This window comes from Bufo gargarizans, chromosome 1, assembly GCF_014858855.1.
Source record: "Bufo gargarizans isolate SCDJY-AF-19 chromosome 1, ASM1485885v1, whole genome shotgun sequence".
In the NCBI taxonomy this organism is placed as follows: Eukaryota; Metazoa; Chordata; class Amphibia; order Anura; family Bufonidae; genus Bufo; species Bufo gargarizans.
The window spans coordinates 590,912,019-590,932,727 of NC_058080.1; the positions used below are offsets into that span (position 1 = coordinate 590,912,019).

A 20,709-nucleotide genomic window follows, 5' to 3' on the forward strand; every position below is an offset into this window, starting at 1 on the left:
TGCTGAATGATATAAACTATACAGAAGTGTTACTTGTCATTGTAATTCTGGTTGTGGTGATAATGATAGCAGCTTCTGAAAAGTTACCTGAACAGAAAATCATGACCTATTATTAGGCCTAGTGGGCCGTGTGAAAATTCCAGACTTAGGCTACATTCACACGACCGTATGTGTTTTGCGGTCTGCAAAACACTGATCGGCAAAAAATACGGATGACCTCCTTTTGGCATCCGTATTGCCTCCGTTATTTTTGTGGATCCATTGTAACAATGCCTATCCTTGTCCACAAAACAGACAAGAATAACACATGTTCTATTTTTTGTTGGGCTACGGAACGGACAAACAGATGTGGATAGCACCGGTGTGCTGTCCGTATTTTTTGCGGATCCATTGAAATGAATGGGTCCGCATGCTAGCTGCAATAAAAATGGAACATACACAGAAACAAAATAGGTTCGTGTGAATGTAGCCTTATTTACATGTTTTAAATATAGGTAGTACCATGAAAAATTCAATAAAAATATAAAATTTCTACAAAAATATGTTTACCATAAAAACGTGATTTAATCAATAGGTAATTTACTGATGACAATTTACCTTTTAAGGCTACTTTCACACTCGCATGGATCTGCACAAACTCATCCGTTCAGATAATACAACTGCATGCATCAGAACAGATCCGTTTGTATTATCTGTAACATAGCCAAAATGCATCCGTCTTGAACACCATTGAAAGTCAATGGGGGACGGATCCATTTTCTATTGTGCCAGATTGTGTCAGTGAAAACGGATCCATCCCCATTGACTTACATTGTGTGTCAGGACGGATTTGGCTCAGTTTCGTCAGATGGACACCAACGCTGCAAACAGCGTTTTGGTATCTGTCTCCAAAGCGGAAAGGAGCCAAACAAAGCCAAACTGATGCTTTCTGAGCGGATCCGTATCCATTCAGAATGCATTAAGGGTAAAACTGATCAGTTTTGGACCGCTTGTGAGAGCCCTGAACGGATCTCACAAACGGAAACCAAACGCCAGTGTGAAAGAAGCCTAAACTTGAAGCTTCAGTTTTTGCATTTGTGCTGTTGTTTGAGAAAGGTGCATGTGAAATTTTGGATATGAATACACCATTTAAGAACTACCAAACATTATATCGCCGAGCCATATTTCCAGGATATGGGCTGTGATCTATAGCATTAGTAAATACATAACACACTTATACAAATGTGCATTTAACAAAAATAAATTCAGGTTCTTACATTTTACTCAAAATTGTACAGTATGTGTACACTTGCTGAAGAACGTAAAGCTATGACAGTAAAGCTATTACAGTCAACCATAGCTGCATGGCTGTCAATCATAGATGCATATCAATCAAGCACAGAAACATGGCCATCAACCATAGATGCATATTAGTCAACCATAGAACCATGGCCATCAACCATAGAACCATGTACACCAAACACAGATGCAAATCAATCGACCATAGAACCATGGCCATCAACCATAGAACCATGGAAATCAACCACAGATGCATAACCATCAACCATAGAACTATGGCTGTCATCTATGGCTGCAGCTATCGATTATTTTAGTAATCAAGTATTCTACCGATTAATCCAACAATCAATCGAGTACTCTAATAAGAAAAAACTAATTAAAAGAATGTTTTCTCAAAAAAAATCATCAGCCCCCCTGCCATCATTCTCCTCCCACCCAGTGCCATCAGCTTCACCTCAGTGCCATCAGTTGCTCCCCCCCAGATCCCCCTCCAATGCCATCAGTTCCCCCTCCAATGCAATTTGTTCCTCCAGCCGTGCCACCTGCTCCCCCCATGCCATCAGCTCGCCATCAGCTCGCCACCAGTGCCATCAGCTCCCCCAGTACCACCAGCTCCCCCACTCCCCCTCCTAGCCATCAGTGCCCAGCTGCAGCACCAGTGAACTTAAGTACTTACCTTTCCTGTAGGGCTGCTGCCGACACTCCAGAGATCTTCCATCCTCTTCTTCACGCGCTGCACTGGGACTGACATCACACAGCATCAGGTCATAGTGCGCGCTTACGTGCACTGTGTCCTGACTTTATGTGTACATCAGGATCCAGTGCAGCGTTGTGCGGGCAGGCGGGTGACCACAGAGTGTGAGTAATAGCAAGCTCTTCACTCACATTCCATGGTCACATGGCACAAACGAATCATCGATGCAGAAAATTTGCATGGAGGATTATTTTGTGTCGAGTTAGGCTACTTTCACATTAGTGTTTTTAATTACGCTATTGAGATCCGTCAAAGGATTTGCAAGCAGCGTTTTTCTGTCTGCGATGTGGTGCGGAGCAAGACAGATCCGTCCTGACACACAATGCAAGTCAATGGGGACGGATCTGTTTTCTCTGACACAATAGAAAACTGATCCGCCCCCCATTGACTTTCACTGGTGTTCAAGACGGATCCGTCGTGGCTATAGAAGACATAATACAACCAGATTCATTCATGACGGATGCATGCAGTTGTATTATTGTAACGGAAGCATGTTTGCAGATCCATGACGGATCCGCAAAAAAACGCTAATGTGAAAGTAGCCTAAATCGATTAATTCGAGTAATCGTTTCAGCCCTACTGTCAACCATAGATTCAGGTCAATCAATGTAATTTCTGTCTGCAATTTGCACTAGGTCAATTTAGTAACACACCTTTTAGCAATATACAGTATAGACAACCTTTTTAATGCCATGTAGGCAGTTTATTTCAAATGGCATACAAAAGGCAAAAATGAGATTTTTTTTTTTTTTTTTTTGTATGGGCTATTGCCTTCTATTTCTATTATATGCCTGATTAATGAATGTTCTTTTAAATGGGTGCCAGCAGTATGTATCTTGAGTTAAGCTTAACATTACGGAAAATATAAATTTTCTGACCACATGTTATTACTGCTAAATACCGAATACCAAGTAACTTGGCTTCATTCCTCGCTTTTCTTATAATATATCCGCAAACCATATTCTTTTCTTGAGATGAGATGCTAAGTATAACATATTATGCGCATTTAAAAGTACTTCATTTTTTTAAAAGTTCCTGAAGTATCTACCTTAAACAACAATATAAAAGAAATATATACATTTTCTGAAATCTAATGTAATAGAGTAGCACAGTCAACTATTCAAGATTCAGTTTAAAGGGTAACTGTCATATATTTTTTTTATTTGCTAGTTTATTAGAGCTAGGCATGTATACCTGAGTTAGTCTGTCAATAATTGTCAAAAGATCTGTAATTACCTTATAATAACAGCTTTCATTAATGTCCTGTGTCCCTTTCCACTGCTCCCTTAAAAGACCGTTGCTATAGCTTGTCTGTCTTCCTTTTAGTATAAACAGAAGACAGAGGGGAGGTCCCTCCACACTGCATGCCTTCAGAGTGAGTAGGCGTGTCTCTCAGTAATCCAATCTGATTGGCTGGAAGGGAGCTGCTGGCTACAGCAAGTGTGTATGGGAAAGCAGTTTTGGCCTCAGAGAACTGGCAGAGGAACCATCTTGAGAAGGCCCTCATATTGTAAATGTTTAAACAGCCGTAACTAAGGGAAAAACTCAAAGAAAACAGCGGTATGTGAAGAAACTAAAGATTGCTTTATGCATAATGCTGCTGCAGCAGTAACATATGCTTAAATTGATTTTTTTTTATGAAAAAATGACAGTTACCCTTTAAGGCCAATTTCACAAGGTGAGTGCTTGGTCAGTATTTTGCATCAGTATTTGTAAGCTAAAATCAGGGATGGTCCAAAACATAGATAAGGTACAAATATTTCCATTATACTTATCTCTGTAGGTTCCAATCCTAGTCTTTGCTTAAAAATACTGAAGCAATATGCTAACCATAAACTGACCGTGTAAAAGTGTTTTAAGTCAAGGTTGCATCTTGAAAATTCTGCTGCTAAACCATTCTAATCAGAAAAGAGAAGAATCTGATCTTTGCCATCAGCACAGAGGATGAAGAGCACAGAGATGTCTCGCCAACCAGAGATGTCTTGGAGCAACCTTTAAAAGGGGTTCTGCACTTTGTTTAAACTGATCATCTATCCTCTGGATAGATCATCAGCTTCTAATTGACACCCAGGATCAGCAGTTTAAAAAGGCAGTGGCGCTCCAGCAGCGCTGCGGCCTTCTCACTGTTTACCGCTGGCCCAGTGACGTCACAACTAGTATCAACTTGCCTGGGCGGGGCTAAGCTCCATTCAAGTGATACAAGTCATGACGTCACTGGGCCAGCGGTAAATATTGAGAAGGCCACAGCGCTGCTGGAGCGCCTTCTCAAACAGATGATCGGCGGGGTTCCCGGGTGCTACCTTCCATATTGCTGTCTATCGCCGATTTTCTCAGAAAAACACTTTTATTCAATATGTTAATTAGCTTCTGAAGGCGCCCAGGGGCGGCGTTCATGCGGCCGTTGCCCAGGCCCCTCGTCGCTTTTCATATAAAACCCCTCCCCTTTCACCCCTCTGGCCCCCCCTAGGTCCTTCTGATTACGTCCTCCTCTTAGTGAGAAATCCAGCGCCAGCACCGTTCAACAGATTCGCCATGCCTGCGCACTTCATTCCCCATTATGGGCAGAGGAACAAGAGCGCTTTATAGGCTACCCTATCTAGCCGGCCTTGTGCCTCTGCCCATAATGGGGAATGAAGTGCGCAGGCGCAACAAATATGTTGAACGGCGCTGGCGCATGAACGCCGCCCCTGGGCACCTTCAGAAGCTAATTAACATATTGAATAAAAGTGTTTTTCTGAGAAAATCTGCGATGGACAGCAATATGGAAGGTAGAATTCTAATATGGGTAATGTAATAGAGATTCTGATGTTAGTTTTCTATAATGATTTTAGGTGAAAGACTCCCTTTAATTAGTTTTTAGATACCCAATGTCCTGAGTAAAAATTGAATATGCTCATTGTACTCTTAAGAGTCTAAAATTTCAGTCATAGGATTATTGAAAAAGTTAAAATATTGTCTCTATAATTACAATAGGCATGTTTATAATAAAAACTTTTCATAACCATTACTAACATTAGTCTACAATCTACACATAACATCTTTGGGCAGGATTCACAAACGCAAATGAATTTTGATGCATAGTTTTTTTCTCAGACTATAGTAGATACTAAGACTATAATAAAAGGAAGTAACTCTATAAATGAAGATTTATGGTTTGTATGCATTCCACTACTTTGTTAAAAAAAAAAAACTATCAAAAACTTCATCAACAACTGTATATGTGAATCTGGTCCATGGTTGGTTTTAGACAGCAATAAAAGGGTTGCCTAAAAAACATCTGTAATGCATCTGGAACATTTGGATTTCACATGGTTTTACTAACCTGAAGTTGAAACTTACCGTATGTTTCGTCCCATAAGGCACGCCTGCCCATAAGACGCAGGTTTCAGAGGGGAACATTTTTTCATCAGACCCCCTGTGTTATTCAGACCTCCACTTAGATTCCAATGTTAATCAGACTCCCAATCAGACCTCAGACCAGACTGCCGGTGTTAATTAGACCCCAGCTCAGACCATCAATCAGACCTCAGATCAGACCCCCAATGTTGATTAGACCCCAGCTCAGAACCCCAATCAGACCTCAGATCAGAACTCCAATGTTAACTATAATGCATCTCAGACCATCAATCAGACCTCAGATCAGACCACCAATGTCAATTAGACCCCAGCTCAGAATCCCAATAAGACCTCACATCAGACCTCCAATGTTAATTGGACTCAGACAAAAAAATAATAATTGACTCACCTCTCCTGTTCTGGAAGCCACCTCCATTCCTGAGATCCAGCACTCTTCCTGCCGCACTATGCTGTGACCTGACATCAAAACTGGCATACAATAGTCATAAATTTTGGCACAAAATTTGCACAAAAATCTGTGAGTTTTAGCTATCTTCTGCCTTTCTTGCCATTTTTTCAAAAAGTGAGTATGGCTTAGCCAGAGAGGACATGGCCTTCCACAGTTTGACAAATTCACTCAAATTTAGCTGGCAACAAATTTGTTAAGACACCTGTGCCTCTGTGGGCTGAGACTAGCATAGGAAACATTGTTTTTTTGTAAATTGCCCCCTATGAATTGTGCTCTATTTGTAAAGGTAGTACTCCTTACCACTTGCCTACTCCTGTCCCTCTCACCAGTTTGCTGTAAACATACAGACATAGGACAGTCGTTATTCAGTATTTAAGGGGAGGGGGTCCCCTCATGAATACATAGGGCTGAATTAGCTAATTGGTGCAATATTTTTTGTGCTGTTCGGTCTAATAGCTAATAGTGCGGTGGACCTTACTTTATTCTTTGACTATTATACAGAACTGGAATATTCAGGTTAGGTATCCACTTAAAAATGTAATGTGAACTGACACATTTGGCCTTTTGCTTGCATATGATAATAAAAATACAGCTGTTACCTTAGGAAGCCTCGTAAAAAGCTGATGTATGTCTTCAGTTTAGCATAGTGTATTGTATTCTTGCTGTCTTCCTTCAACCACGCGGATTCTGTTAACTCTGCTTTCTACTTTTGCCAGGAACCCAGATGGTGACGTCAGTCCCTGGTGTTACATAGCAGAACATGAAGATGGCGTGTACTGGAAGTATTGTGACATTCCAACCTGTAGAAGTAAGACTGGAGGGATCTTCATCTTAATCCTATTTTTTGTTGTTGTCAGATTTTGGAATTCTGTTTGGTCATTCGTTTTATGTGCAGTACAAGTGTTATCCTAAACACCTATCACACATAGAACATTACTAAGACATTCAGTATTAGGACATCATAAAAAGTAAAAAAAAAGTTTAGACTAAGTTTGTAGTAAAAATATCGTTATGTCAGGGCAGATGTAGTATGCTATTAAATTAAAGGGACCCTCCAGTTCATTTCCAATTCACATTAACTGGGAATGAACAGAACACTTAGGCCTCTTTCACACGGGCGTCGCGTGTGAGGGCCGGATAGGATGCGGGTGCGTCGCGGTAAAATCGTGCGATTGCCTGTGAGTGGGGTGAGTTTTGTATGCAATTGCGTTGCTTTCTTCAGTTTTTTCCGCACGAGTGCAATGCATTTTGCACGCACGTGAGAAAAAACTGAATGTGGTACCCAGACCTAAACCGGACTTCTTCACTGAAGTTCGGGTTTGGGTTAGGTATTCTGTCGTTTTTTAATATTTTCCCTTATAACATGGTTATAAGGAAAAATAATAGCATTCTTAATACAGAATGCTAAGTAAATTAGGGATGGAGGGGTTAAAAAATAATAATTTTTAAATTAAACTCATCCACTTGTTTGCGCTGCTCGGCTCGTCTTCTTTCTTCTTCTTTGATGACCTGGGAGGAAAAGGACCTTTGGTGACGTCACCGTGCTTATCACATTGCCCATCACCATGGTGATGAACCATGTGATGGACCATGTGATGAACGCAGTGACTTCACCAAAGGTCCTTTTCCTCCCAGGTCATCAAAGAAGAAAGAAGATAAGCCGGGCAGCGCGAACCAAGTGGCTGAGGTGAGTTACATTTTTTTTTTTAACCTCTCCATCCCTAATTTACTTAGCATTCTGTATTAAGAATGCTATTATTTTCCCTCATAACCATGTTATAAGGGAAAATAATGAAGATCGGGTCCCCATCTCGATCCTCTCCTAGCAACCATGCGTGAAAATTGCACCGCATCCACACTTGCTTGCGGATGCTTGTGATTTTCGCACAGCCCCATTCACTTCTATGGGGCCTGCGTTGCGCGAAAAACGCACAATATAGAGCTTGCTGTGATTTTCACGCAATGCACAAGTGATGCGTGAAAATCACTGCTCATGCACCCAGACCCATTGCAGTGAATGGGTCCGGATTCAGTGCGGGTGCAATGCTTTCGCCTCACGCATTGCACCTGCGCAGAATTTTCATCCGTGTGAAAGGGGCCTTAGATGTTTAACTCCTTTTCATCTTTTCAGCTGCAGATCCACTAACTCCCGAGCCCCTCTTCTGTTATACAAGATGGTCACACCACTCCTCAGACTACCTGGTGCAAACTGCGCACTAATAGCCCAAGACACTTGCTGCTTGTCTAGCTCTGCTCTTGGATTGGCCATACTGCTCATGGGATTTTTTTTTTCTCCCCTGAACCGGAGGTTCGCTTTAATAAGTTAAAGGGAGTCTGTCTCCAACTTTTCACGTTTTACACTGCTTATATTGACTTCTTGCACACACAAACATGCCCATAACGGTTGTTTTAGGCTACTTTCACACTAGCGTTCGGGCGGATCCGTTCTGAACGGATCCGCCCATAATAATGCAGACGGAGGCTCCGTTCAGAACGGATCCGTCTGCATTATATTAGCTAAAAAAAGCTAAGTGTGAAAATAGCCTGGGACGGATCCGTCCAGACTTTCAATGTAAAGTCAATGGGGGACGGATCCGCTTGAAGATTGAGCCACATTGTGGCATCTTCAAACGGATCCGTCCCCATTGACTTACATTGTAAGTCTGGACGGATCCGCACGCCTCCGCACGGCCAGGCGGACACCCGAACGCTGCAAGCAGCGTTCAGCTGTCCGCCTGTCCGTGCGGAGGCGAGCGGAGCGGAGGCTGAACGCCGCCAGACTGATGCAGTCTGAGCGGATCCGCCTCCATTCAGACTGCATCAGGGCTGGACGGCTGCGTTCGGGTCCGCTCGTGAGCTCCTTCAAACGGAGCTCACGAACGGAAACCCGAACGCTAGTGTGAAAGCAGCCTAAGTCTGCTTTTCTAAAGCTGCAAAATGGTTTGGCTGTACGTGCCCAGGCCCCTCAGCATTTTGCACATCTAACTCCTCCCCAGGCCTCGTCTCGCCAGCCTGTCAATCATCTTATGTCCTCCTCTCTCCCTCCCGAGATCCTGAACGTGCACAGTTCACCGTCAGGCCCGAGCATGCGCAGCATAGCAATATGTTATATGCTGTGTATAGCCTCTAGGGGTCTCACTACTTAGAGATTTGTACAACTGTGTTATTGCAACTCGTTGGTTGTAGTTCATGAAGCAGCCTCATGTGTAATGGCAGCTAAAATGTACACCTAATAAAATATCTGCTACTAACTACAGTGTGTGATCATCTGGAGCAGGACCAAGTAATTGAACATGGTGGCAGCTGGGCACAGGACCTCTGAATAGCAAGTCTGCTGTCTACAAATACAGATTGTGTGACACTAGAACTGTGTTCCAACAAAAATTGATGCAAGCTTTGGAAGGACTGACTGGAGTAAAAATAATAGCAGACGATATACTAATAGTTGGAGAAGGTGATGATCTAGAATCTGCAACAAAGGATCACGATAAAAAGATGATACAATTCTTGGACAGATATAGAAAAAAATAAATCAAACTGAACCTGGAAAAATTAAAACTAAAAATGACAGAAGTACCATATATTGGACATCTATTAACCTCAAATGGTGTTAAAGTGGATCCAGAGAAGGTGAGGGCAAAACAGGACATGCCTACACCTACAGATTTACGTGGAGTACAACGATTCCTGGGCATGGTGAATTATCTTTCTAAATTTTGCAAGCATTTATCAGGCGTGTGAGCTACTGAGACAGCTAACTCACAAAGACATACTCTGGGAATGGACAGATAGCCATGAAACTGCTTTTCAGTCAGTGAAAAATGCTATTGTATGTATAATGGGTTGGGATGGCTCACCCTCCAGCTAACAAGGAAAAGAGTGCTATTGCAGACACAGCAACTCAAAAATATTTTGATCCAGATCACGCAGTGGTAGTACAATGTGATGCCTCAGAAACAGGCCTTGGAGCTACACTAATGCAGGATAAACAGCCAATCACAAATGCAAGCAGAGCTTTAACTCTAACAGAGCAAGGATATGTTCAAATCGAGAAGGAACTAATAGCTGTAGTATTTGGGTTGGAGAAATTCCACCAGTACACCTACACCTAAGTAGTGGTGCATTCGGATCACAAGCCTTTAGAAAGTATTACAAAGAAGCCACTACTGAATGCACCCAAAAAACTACAGCGTATGCTTTTAAGGCTTCAGAAATATGATTGTAACATTTGTTACTGTCCAGGTTAGGATTTGCTGATTGCAGATGCCCTAAGCAGAGCTTACTTACCCATCACAAATGAAGAAGAAAAAAAAGACATTGAAGGCATCAATATGTGTGAATATCTGTCTGTCTCAAAAGACAGACTGAAACAAATACAGACCTGCACAGCGGAAGATAAAACTCTACAGACCTTAAAGAGTGTCATCTTGAAGGGATGGTCAAAATACAAGCAACGTGCCCCAAATGGAAATTTTTCAAATTTTTTCACATAAGAGATGAACTCTCTGTGCTGCGTGGAATCATCTTTAAAGGGTTTCTACCACTTAGGCGTCACATATTTGGCTGTCAGACACTAGCGATCCGCTAGTGTCTGCTCTGCCCAACCATCCTAATATAATTGCTTTTGGGACGGTGGTTTGGCTAAAAAAACTACTTTTTTTAATATGCTAATGAGCCTCTAGGTGCTATGGGGGCGTCATTAGCACCTAGAGGCTCCGTCTACCTTCCGAAACTGCCGCCGCCGAGCGCGTCCCTCCAGCCCGCCCATCTCCTCCTGAATGCGATCCTCGTATGTATTCTGCGCATGCGCAGTGAATGTCTGACCGCTTCCTTGCTCAGACATCTCCACTGCGCCTGCGCGATGACGCCATAGTGCTCCGAGGAACAGGCGCAGTGGAGATGTCTGAGCAGGGGAGCTGTCAGACATTTACTGCGCATGCGCAGAATACATACGAGGATCGCATTCAGGAGGAGATGGGCGGGCTGGAGGGACGCGCTGGGGGCGGCAGTTTCTGAAGGTAGACGGAGCCTCTAGGTGCTAATGACGCCCCCATAGCACCTAGAGGCTCATTAGCATATTAATAAAAGTAGTTTTTTTAGCCAAACCACCGTCCCAAAAGCAATTATATTAGGATGGTTGGCCAGAGCAGACACTAGCGGATCGCTAGTGTCTGACAGCCAAATATGTGACGCCTAAGTGGTAGAAACCCTTTAAAGGAAAAGGGCTGTTATACCGGAATCCCTCAGAAGAGACATAATAGAAATATTACACTCTACTCACTTAGGTGTAGAAGGATGTCTATGTCGGGCACGAGAATATATTTATTGGCCTGGAATGAATGACCACATAGAAAACTTTATAGCACAGTGTGAAATATGTGCATCGAGCAATAAGCAACCGAAATAGACCACATACAATTCCAAACAGACCATGGTGAAAAGTAGGAACAGATCTGTTTACGTGGAATGACAAAGAGTATCTGGTAACTGTGAACTATTTTTCCAACTTCTGGGAGATAGACTACTTATAGGACACAAGGGCAAAAACAGTAATTAAAAAACTCAAAGCCCATTTTGCCAGGTATGGCATTCCTGATATTGTATTCTCTGACAACTCTGCTCAATTTACATCTAAGGAGTTGAAAAATTTTAGGCTGAGGTGGGAATTAAAGCACCAGACATCATCTCCACAGACCACAGAAATACGCCCACACAAGGCCTAGACACCAGTCCAGCACAGCGGCTTATGAGTAGATGTACAAGGACTCTCTTAACCAACTGCAGGTCAACTACTAAGGCCAAAGCTTGTGGGCAGTGTTAAAATCAAACTGAAGAAACATCAAGATAGGCAAGCTTTCTATTACAATAAATCTGCAAAAGATCTGCCTGTTTTCCAGAGCAATGAAAATGTACAGATTCAGCCAATAGGCAAATATGACAAACGAGGGCAAAAGGCAAAGGTCATCCAGAAATTAGGACCACAGTCCTATGAAATTATAACAGAGGAAGGAAGAAGATTGCGGAGAAATTGGAGACATCTGAGAAAAACAAAAGAAATAGATGATACAGGGCCCTTGGAACAGTATATGGGCCCTGTATTTGTGTGAAGAAACCTCATATGTTACGCGAGCTGGCAGAACAATCAGAAAGCCAGCTCACCTCAAGGATTATATCTAACTTATAGTTATGTTCTACTTGTTCATGTTCACCATTTAGTGTTAGTTATATTTCATTGTTCTTTCATATAAAAGGAAAAGGATGTAGCAATATGTTAGATGCTGTGTATGACCTCTAGGGGTCTCACTACTTAGATATTTGTACAACTGTGTTATTCTACCTCTTTGGTTGTAGTTTAGGAAGCAGCCTTATGTGTAATGGCAGCTAAGATGTACACCTAATAAAAGGTCTGCTACTAACTGCAATGTGTGATCATCTGGAGCAGGACCAACTAATAGAACACCGATAACCACTCATCGGTTTCATTTGAAGCAATGTGCATGCACAGAAAGCCGATGCCTGTGGTTATTGCAATGCACATGCCTGGACCTGCCGGTGAACTGTGCACACACAGGATCTCGAGGAGGAGTTAGGAGAGCAAAATGCTGAGGGGCCTGGGCACGTACAGCCAGAAAGCGGCCCCTGGATACTTGCCAGCCCTTATTTGCATACCATTAAAACATTATTAATTATGGTCGTGTGTGTGCAAGAAGGCAATATAGGCACTGTAGAACGTGAAAAGTTGGTGACAGAGTCCCTTTAAAGCTTTGTTTTACAATGCGTGCAAGTGCAGAGAGCATATACGGTATTCCTTTGTTCTGCTTATGGATAAACTATATGTTACAGAAATGTTCATTTTGCCCCATGAAACTGTTTACAGCTCCTATGAGGTATTTATGTGTAGTGTCAGCAATAGACAATAAAATAGAGCCCAATGATATCCTCTAAGGTCCATCTGAAATGCTAAATACCTATCTACTTCTTTAGGACACCACCTAAATTGCGCCCCATAATATCATATCATTAGTACAATAGGATATGTATGTTTAGTTTGCCTCTTAGGGCTCTTTCACACAAGCGGATGCCGTGAAGGTAATCTGCTGCGTGAAAGAGAGCCATGCCCCGTTTCAGATAGCAGAGACACGGAGCAATAACATGATTGATAATGTTCCGTGTCTCTCTGTGATCTTTTTACTACAAAATCACGGTGACAACTTTATCTCACTGTGATTTTGTAGTAAAAAGATCACAGATAGGCACAGAGCATTATCAATCATGTTAATGCTCCGTCTTTGCTGTCTCGAACGGGGCTTGGCTCTCTTTCACACAGTGGGTCCCACGCACGAGATCCGCTCATGTGAAAGAGCCCTTATGCTAAAATTTTCCCTCCCTCCGCTGCTCGTTTGGAAGCTTTGATTAGTCATAGTCAGAGAGGATTATTGTTAAAGGGGTTGTCTCACCAGGAACATTGGCGGCATATCTCTCTAGGAAATGCCACCAATGTCAGATTGGTGCGGGTTCCACCTATGGGACCTGGGCCTGCACCTGTCTCTAGAATGAAGCTCCCAAAGATTGAGAGCACGCAGCATATGGCAGCCTCCCTCCATTCATTCCTATGGGAGCGCCATAGTTCCATAGAGGTGAATGGAGCAGTGGCTGTGCTCACGTGGTGCACTCCAGCTTTTTCTTTGGGATCTTCATTCTAGAGCAATGGCGTAGCTATAGGGGAAGTGGCTGCTTCGGGGCCCCAACTCAGAAGGGGCCCATCCAGGAGGAGGACTAAACGATTTTATTGTCATGGCCCCCTCAACAGTATTATACAATGATATTATATATAGTGACACTGTAGAAAACGAACAGAGCGGCTGCTGGGCCTCGTCTGACTAGTCACAGGAGTGAAGGTTGCAAAGTTGTTGCTGGTGGGGGCCCTATTCAAAAATTTGCTGTTTTGCCACTGTTCTAGAGATAGGTGTAGGTCCCAACTCCGTGACCCACACCTATCTGACATTGATTGCATATCCTATCCTATCGCTAGCAATGTTCCAGATGAGAAAACTCCTTTAAGCGTTATTGTGCAGTGTCCCAAGGTGTTGCGTTCTCGGGTAAGCATGGATATCAAATATTTAGGAATGGAACATATTTTTTTTAGCCTATTTTATTGGTGTTTTTAGAACCGCACCAGAAAATATGTATTCTGTTTAAGTCAGCTAAACAGAAAAAAACTTGCGCTACTACCCTTGCTTCTCTTGAGACCGGCTTAATCGAGGTTAGCAACACCAATGGCACATCAGCACAATAACAAAACCTGACTTTTTAGGCTTACTTTAAAATGATTTCAACTTGGCTTCTGAAATTGATGGATTTGAAGCCTTAACATTCAGCCATTTGCCTCTCACTGCAGATTCTGTAAGAGTTTTTGGAGCCAAATCCATGACCTCTGTCAACCTTATTTGCTCTGTGATGGTGATAGGGTGGGATAAGGGATAATAAAACACTCCCTGTCTCAGGGAAGAAGGGGAAATGTCATTTGAAATGAATTTCTACTGGAACAGAAGGATTTATGCCTCTGGTTTTCTGGTTTTACAATGGTTAACACTCATCTTCTATTGAATGCTATTATATTTATGGCTGGCTAGGTATGATTACCTCTTTATTCTGAAACAGTGTACATCTGCCAAATTGTAGCCTGCAGCATTTTGTACAACTCTGCCTACTTTGTATTCATTATGAGCCTACAGTGCAGATTTTATATTCTACACAGGACAGATCGCTTACCAAACATGCAGCAGGTGTCCTGTACAATTCACCCCCCAGAAAAGCTTTGATCACATGTCTGTTGCATTTGTGTCAATCAAATGGTTCAATTATTCCCGCATCTTCAGTCCTTCTATAGTAATAATACTAAAATCATTTTGAAATTATGATTACAATAATTAGATCTCATTTTGGACCATTTTTGCATTTATTCAGCCTATGGGAAACGTAAAACCTTAATAACACAGATACATCAAGTGTTAGATGTGCCAATGTATGAATTATTTCTCCATAAAACACTTTTATCTGGAATTCTTCAGGAATCATTTTCAATTAAAATGTAGGTATATTAAGGATTAGAGCTCGTTGGGACACAAGCACATTATTCCGAGGGCCCACCTATTATCCATATACAACATGTGCACGCCCAGTTATAATTTTGTCATAAGCACAGGTCATATCGTAAACACCATCAAGTAGGTTATATGTGAATTTAGATATAGAATCAAATGGCAAGTAGAGATTAGTAAATCGATTCCGGACAAATCGAATTTGCTCAAAATTGTCCAGAAAATATTGTCAAATTTCTCAAAATGGCATCAGGCATTTTTTTAGATCAGACATCAGGAAAGATGAAGGAGGAACTCATGACCCGAAGTAGTATGTGTAGACTCACCGGCAAGCATTTGCCACAAACAACTGAAAAATTTTATGGACCATGATTGAAAAACAAAAAACATTAAAAAAAAACTACAGTGCAGTTTGTTATTAACCACTTCCCTATCTCCATACGGCTATGTGTGTCAGTAGTAGGGTCTTTATAGATGGCACCCGCTTTTCAGCGGAGTGGGTGCCATAGCTGCCACAGTCCTGCTGTTTTAAACAGAAGATACTTAGAGTCAATGTCTGCGATCGGCTATAACTCTGATCGTAGACATTCAACCTCTCAAATGCCACTAAGGCCTCTTTCACACGGTCAGTATTTGGTCAATATATTGCATCAGTAATGTGGGTCCAAAACGCAGAAGAAATGCAAATATTTCCATTATATGTTTTTGTCTCTTTAGGTTCCATTCCTGGTTTTGGCTTACAAATACTGATCGAATACTGATGCAAAATACTGTCCATGTGAAAGAGGCCTAAGTCTGAAAATATAGATTGAAAGGGGAAAAGAAGCTAAAAATGCCAGATACGGGTCATATAATAGTCAGATATAGTGTTATTCCTCATGTGCACTCACATGGCAGCTTATTTGGAAAAAATTACCTAAAATGACAGTTAGGCCTCTTGTACACGACCGTATGGCTTTTTCAGTATTTTGCAGTCTGCAAAAAACGCATCCGCAAAAAATACGGATGACGTTCGTGTGAATTCTGTTTTTTACGGAACAGCTGGCCCCTGATAGAACAGTACTATCCTTGTCTGTTATGCGGACGATAATAGGACAAGTTCTATCTTTGAACGGAACGGAAAAACGGAAATACGGAAACGGAAGGCATAGGGCGTACCTTCAGTTTTTTTGTGGATCCATTGAAATGAATGGTTCCATATACTGATCGCAAAAACGGAACAGAAATGGGAAAAAAATGTTTGTATGCAAGAGGCCTTTGACCGCTTTCATACGACCGTATGGCTTTTTCAGTGTTTTGCCATCCGTTTTTCACAGATCCGTTGCTCCGTTTTTTGTTTTCCGTTATGTTTCCATATCCATTCCGTTTTTCCATATAGCATATACAGTATACAGTAATTACTTAGAAAAAATTGGGCTCGACATATCATTTTCAATAGATGATTCCACAAAAACAGAATGGATATGGAAGACATACGGATGCATTTCCGTATTTGACTTGAATGGAGCCACGGAACGTGATTTGCGGGCAATAACAAGACATATACTATATTTAAACGGAAATATGGAAACGGAATGCATACGGAGTACATTCCGTTTTTTTTGCAGAACCATTGAAATAATTGGTTCCTTATACGGACCGTATACGGAACACAAAAAACGGCCCATAAATAGAAAAAAAAAATAACGGTTGTGTGAAAGAGGCCTTAGGCCTAGTTCACACGAACGTATGGCTTTTATAGTTTTTTGCAGTCTGTTTTTCACGGATCTGTTGTTCCTTTTTTTGTTTCCGTTGTGTTTCCGTTTCTCTTCCGTTTTTCCGTTCCGTTTTTCCGTATGGCATATACAGTATACAGTAATTACATAGAAAAAAATGGGCTGGGCATAAAATTTTCAATAGATGGTTCCGCAAAAACGGAACGTATACGGAGTACATTCCGTATGTGTTCCGTTGTTTTTGCGGACGCATTGACTTGAATGGAGCCACGGAACGTGATTTGCGGGCAATAATAGGACATGTTCTATCTTTGAACGGAAAAACGGAAATACGGAAACGGAATGCATACGGAGTACATTCCGTTTTTTTTTTGTGGAACCATTGAAATGAATAGTTCCGTATACGGACCGTATACGGAACACAAAAAAACAGCCCGCACACTCGATCGTGCGAACTAGGCCTTAGGCTCCATTCACACGTCCGCAACGTGTTTTGGGGAGCCGCGGATCTGCAAAACACGGAAAGAGGCAATGTGCGTTCCGCATTTTGCGGACCGCACATTGTCGGCACTAATAGAATATGCCTGTTCTTGTCCGCAATTGCGGACAAGAATAGGACATATTCTATTATTTTGCGGAACGGAAGTGCGGATCCGCAGTTCCGTGTCCGGGCAGCACATCGTGCTGCCCCATAGGAATGAATGGGTCCGCAATTCCGTTCCGCAAAATGCGGAACTAAATTGCGGACGTGTGAATGGAGCCTTAAACTGAGAAATGTTGTAAAGTGAATTTTCAAAGATACTTTTCAAACTTCTTTTTCAGAAATGACCTCCTTTTTTTAAGCTACATGATATACTATAGCAGCCAGTTACAATAGTAAGATGTATGTTTCCCAGTATAATTAGAAAAAGGATTTTATCAGTAGGGGATGATTCATAAAGTAATGCAGTCACTCTTCATAGGTACATAAATAGTGTCTCTGGGAACAAAATGTCCTCTAATTTTTTCTCTCCAAAATAAAGTAATCCTCATTAGTAGGAAAGAGAAAATGAAAAGGGAAGTAGTGACTGAAGAATTATGATGTATCACCAGAAAGCTTGGCTCTCCCTAATTACAAACTGCAAAAGCTACACAAGAGCATCAGGCCACAGATCACACATGAGTAGATGACCTTGGGACAGGCCAGTATCAGAGAAGAATGGTCGCAATTTCTGGCAAGCTATATGACTATACAGTATGTAGTTTATAATGTTAGACTATGCAAAAATTAGTGCTAAATTATACGAGTAACAGTCAGCCTACCAGGGCCAGTTTATGTACTTTAAGGGGTTTTCAGATATTTTACTACTGATCGGTGGGGGTCCATCACCTGGGCAGCTGTTTGAGAAGGCAGCGGCAACTCCTTATTTATGGCTTTGGGATGGAGTTATGGCTTTGGGATGGAAGGGAGTGAAAAATAAAAAATGGAAAATCGGCCAAGGCTGAAGGGGTTAATGGGGTTATTCACCCTCAAGTCGAAGCATGGCCGGGCCTGTAAAGAGAATACGTTCATGATACTCGCCACTGGATTCCGGCTTCATCCCTGCCCCACCACACCTGCAGAGCTCAGGTCTCCCAACATGCACATCCAGTTTGTCGCTGGTCACGTGGCAGTTACAGACATTGACTGGCTGCAGCAGTCACGTGATTTATGAATAGTTTTTAAAAAAAAGTGAGAATTTATCAAGAGACCTTGCACCTCTTAATAAATTTGTTGATACTTGTTCCAGTTCACCATGGACTGAGACCAGTATAAAAAACACTGGTCTTGGTAAATTCCCACCTATGTATCTGGTGTATTCTTTCAGCGCTTCTAATAGCCAAAATCCTTACTTAGGGGTAGGGCAGCATATTAAGCTGAGAAATCTACTTTACGGGATTACTATGAATGGGAAGCATGTACCACATCAAAGCCACAGATACCAATGTTTGAACAGCAGCACCCAAATTGTAGTTTCTGGCTTGTATTCCAGCTGGATCCTGATATAACGCAATGTGTAGTCACATGGAGAATTATCTTCCTGGGACTGAAGACAATTAATAGGCGTTAATGTTACGTGAGCCCATCTTTGACAATACACAGGCTTTAGTTGACTGTCTAGGTGTGCTTGGGTATATGCAGATGTTTTCCTGCATGTCTCTGGAGAGAGCAATATGCTGAGCACAAGCTGTCCTCTTCCGAGAACATGGCAGCCCCAATGAAGTCTTCTTTCCCTTCCTTTATATAATAACGTAATGCCCTATATATACAGAGCACCTAAGCTCACAAGTGCCCTATATGACTGGTGTCTTCTGTGACGGACAGAACTTTATCAGCCCCTGTAGCTACACCCCTGCCGATATGCAGAGAACGATCTAAAAATTCTGACAGGCTCACCTTAAAGTCCATCAGTGGAATGAAATGTCTTGTGTGAATACATGCCTAGACAACGTCTTATTATACAAATACAGGGCGGCACATTCATAAAGGCTATTTCTGGAATAATTGCACTGAAATTAGTGGTGTACAGTACATGCTAAAGCGAAACGTCAGGTGGGTTTGTCTAATTAACAAACACTTTGTTCTAGTTTTCCTTGCAGAGAAGTTGGCGTGAACGACACCAAAAATCAGCAGTTGAGCCGCATTTCTCAATAGGGTTTACAATACAATTCTAATAATTTTTTCTAGATCTCAGGCTATGTCCTTATGTCTCACTTTGACCCCCTCATTTATTTCTGCAGCAACTCGCAGGGGAAGTGCTGTGAGGTGGGAGTAGTAGTAGATATGCTGGTAGTAGTAGCACTCACAGTTCACAGTGGCAACCTCCTCCCCTGGCACACCATGGGGCCAAGCAGTAACTGGAGGACGTACCCCACCCTCTCTTCCATTGGGACACCCCCTGGAGTTGGGGCTCCTGCCTGGTGTTGGGTAAGGTGCCCTTGATGTTAGGTGTCTGTTTAGCGGGGTGCAAGGCAGGAGTCTAGATACAGGACCAGAGGATGATGGAGTCAATATTTAGGCCAGTTGATTGTAACAGATGATAATCTCTTTACTGAGTTAATGGTAGGAGTACATATAGCAGCAAAAGACACATTTCCAAAGTATAATAAAGTGCAGTCCTCTCTCAATAGCAGTGTAGAGGCAAAAACAGTGATGGTAGTTGTAGTACTCTCTGGGATTTTCGCCAAACACTTTGCTATCTTCTGACGATAACCACATGCTATACTGTCATTATTAAGCCCTTCTGAGGGGTGTAGAAACTTTAGATACAGATGGCCAGTCTGTCTCAAAGTGTGATATGTGTAGGGAGCAATAATCCTTTCCACAGCAGTAAAGCCTTCCTGCCATAGACATGTGAATACCTTGCTGCCTGAAGCTTGCACGGCTTGGATGGTTCTGGACCTTCTAAACTGACTGGTCTCTCTTTCTCAGAATGGGTCTTCTGGTAAAAAAGCAACTTCTCTGGCAGCAGTAGTCTCCTAGACAGAGGTTCTTCTCTGGACTTGGACCTAGCTCTCAGATACTTGCACGTGCAGGTCTTCTCCCTCATGCCTCATTCATAGTCAGTGTTCAATTAGTGATTTTGAGCAAAAAACTGTTACAGGTCAGAAACACCGAACAGGTGCAGATCTTTCCCTTATACCTTATGTCTGTGAAGTCTCCAATCCAGGTTTTGGCTCACAATCACTGATGGAAATCACTGACCAAAACACTGATGTGTGAATAAGGCTTTACTCTGCTAGACTCGCACACGTTCTACCAGTGTTAACCCTATGTTCTACTTACCTTGCTATGAATGAGCAAAGTGCATAGAAAGACTAGTATTATTACAATAATAAATCACAATATTTAACTTGGCAAACATTGAGCTACACTAGTTAACCCTTTGCAGTGGTCCACTGGGGTACTGCAGTTCACTTATTTTTACAATCCTAATATATCAGGGAGTTATACAATATTCCCTTCATCATATTAGAAACAATTATCGCATCCCACTATTTGTCCAACTGTTGCTATACACTTAATGAGTGCACAGA

General features: G+C 42.1%; 1 protein-coding gene across 1 annotated transcript in view; it reads left to right on the forward strand.

The window, feature by feature from the left end:
• Positions 1 to 20,709, forward strand: part of KREMEN1 (kringle containing transmembrane protein 1) — a 190,352-nt gene that overhangs the window by 107,842 nt on the left and 61,801 nt on the right. The window contains exon 3 of the mRNA XM_044290905.1: positions 6,554 to 6,645. Within this exon, the coding sequence (XP_044146840.1) occupies positions 6,554 to 6,645 (92 nt within the window). The remainder of the gene's footprint in view (positions 1 to 6,553; positions 6,646 to 20,709) is intronic.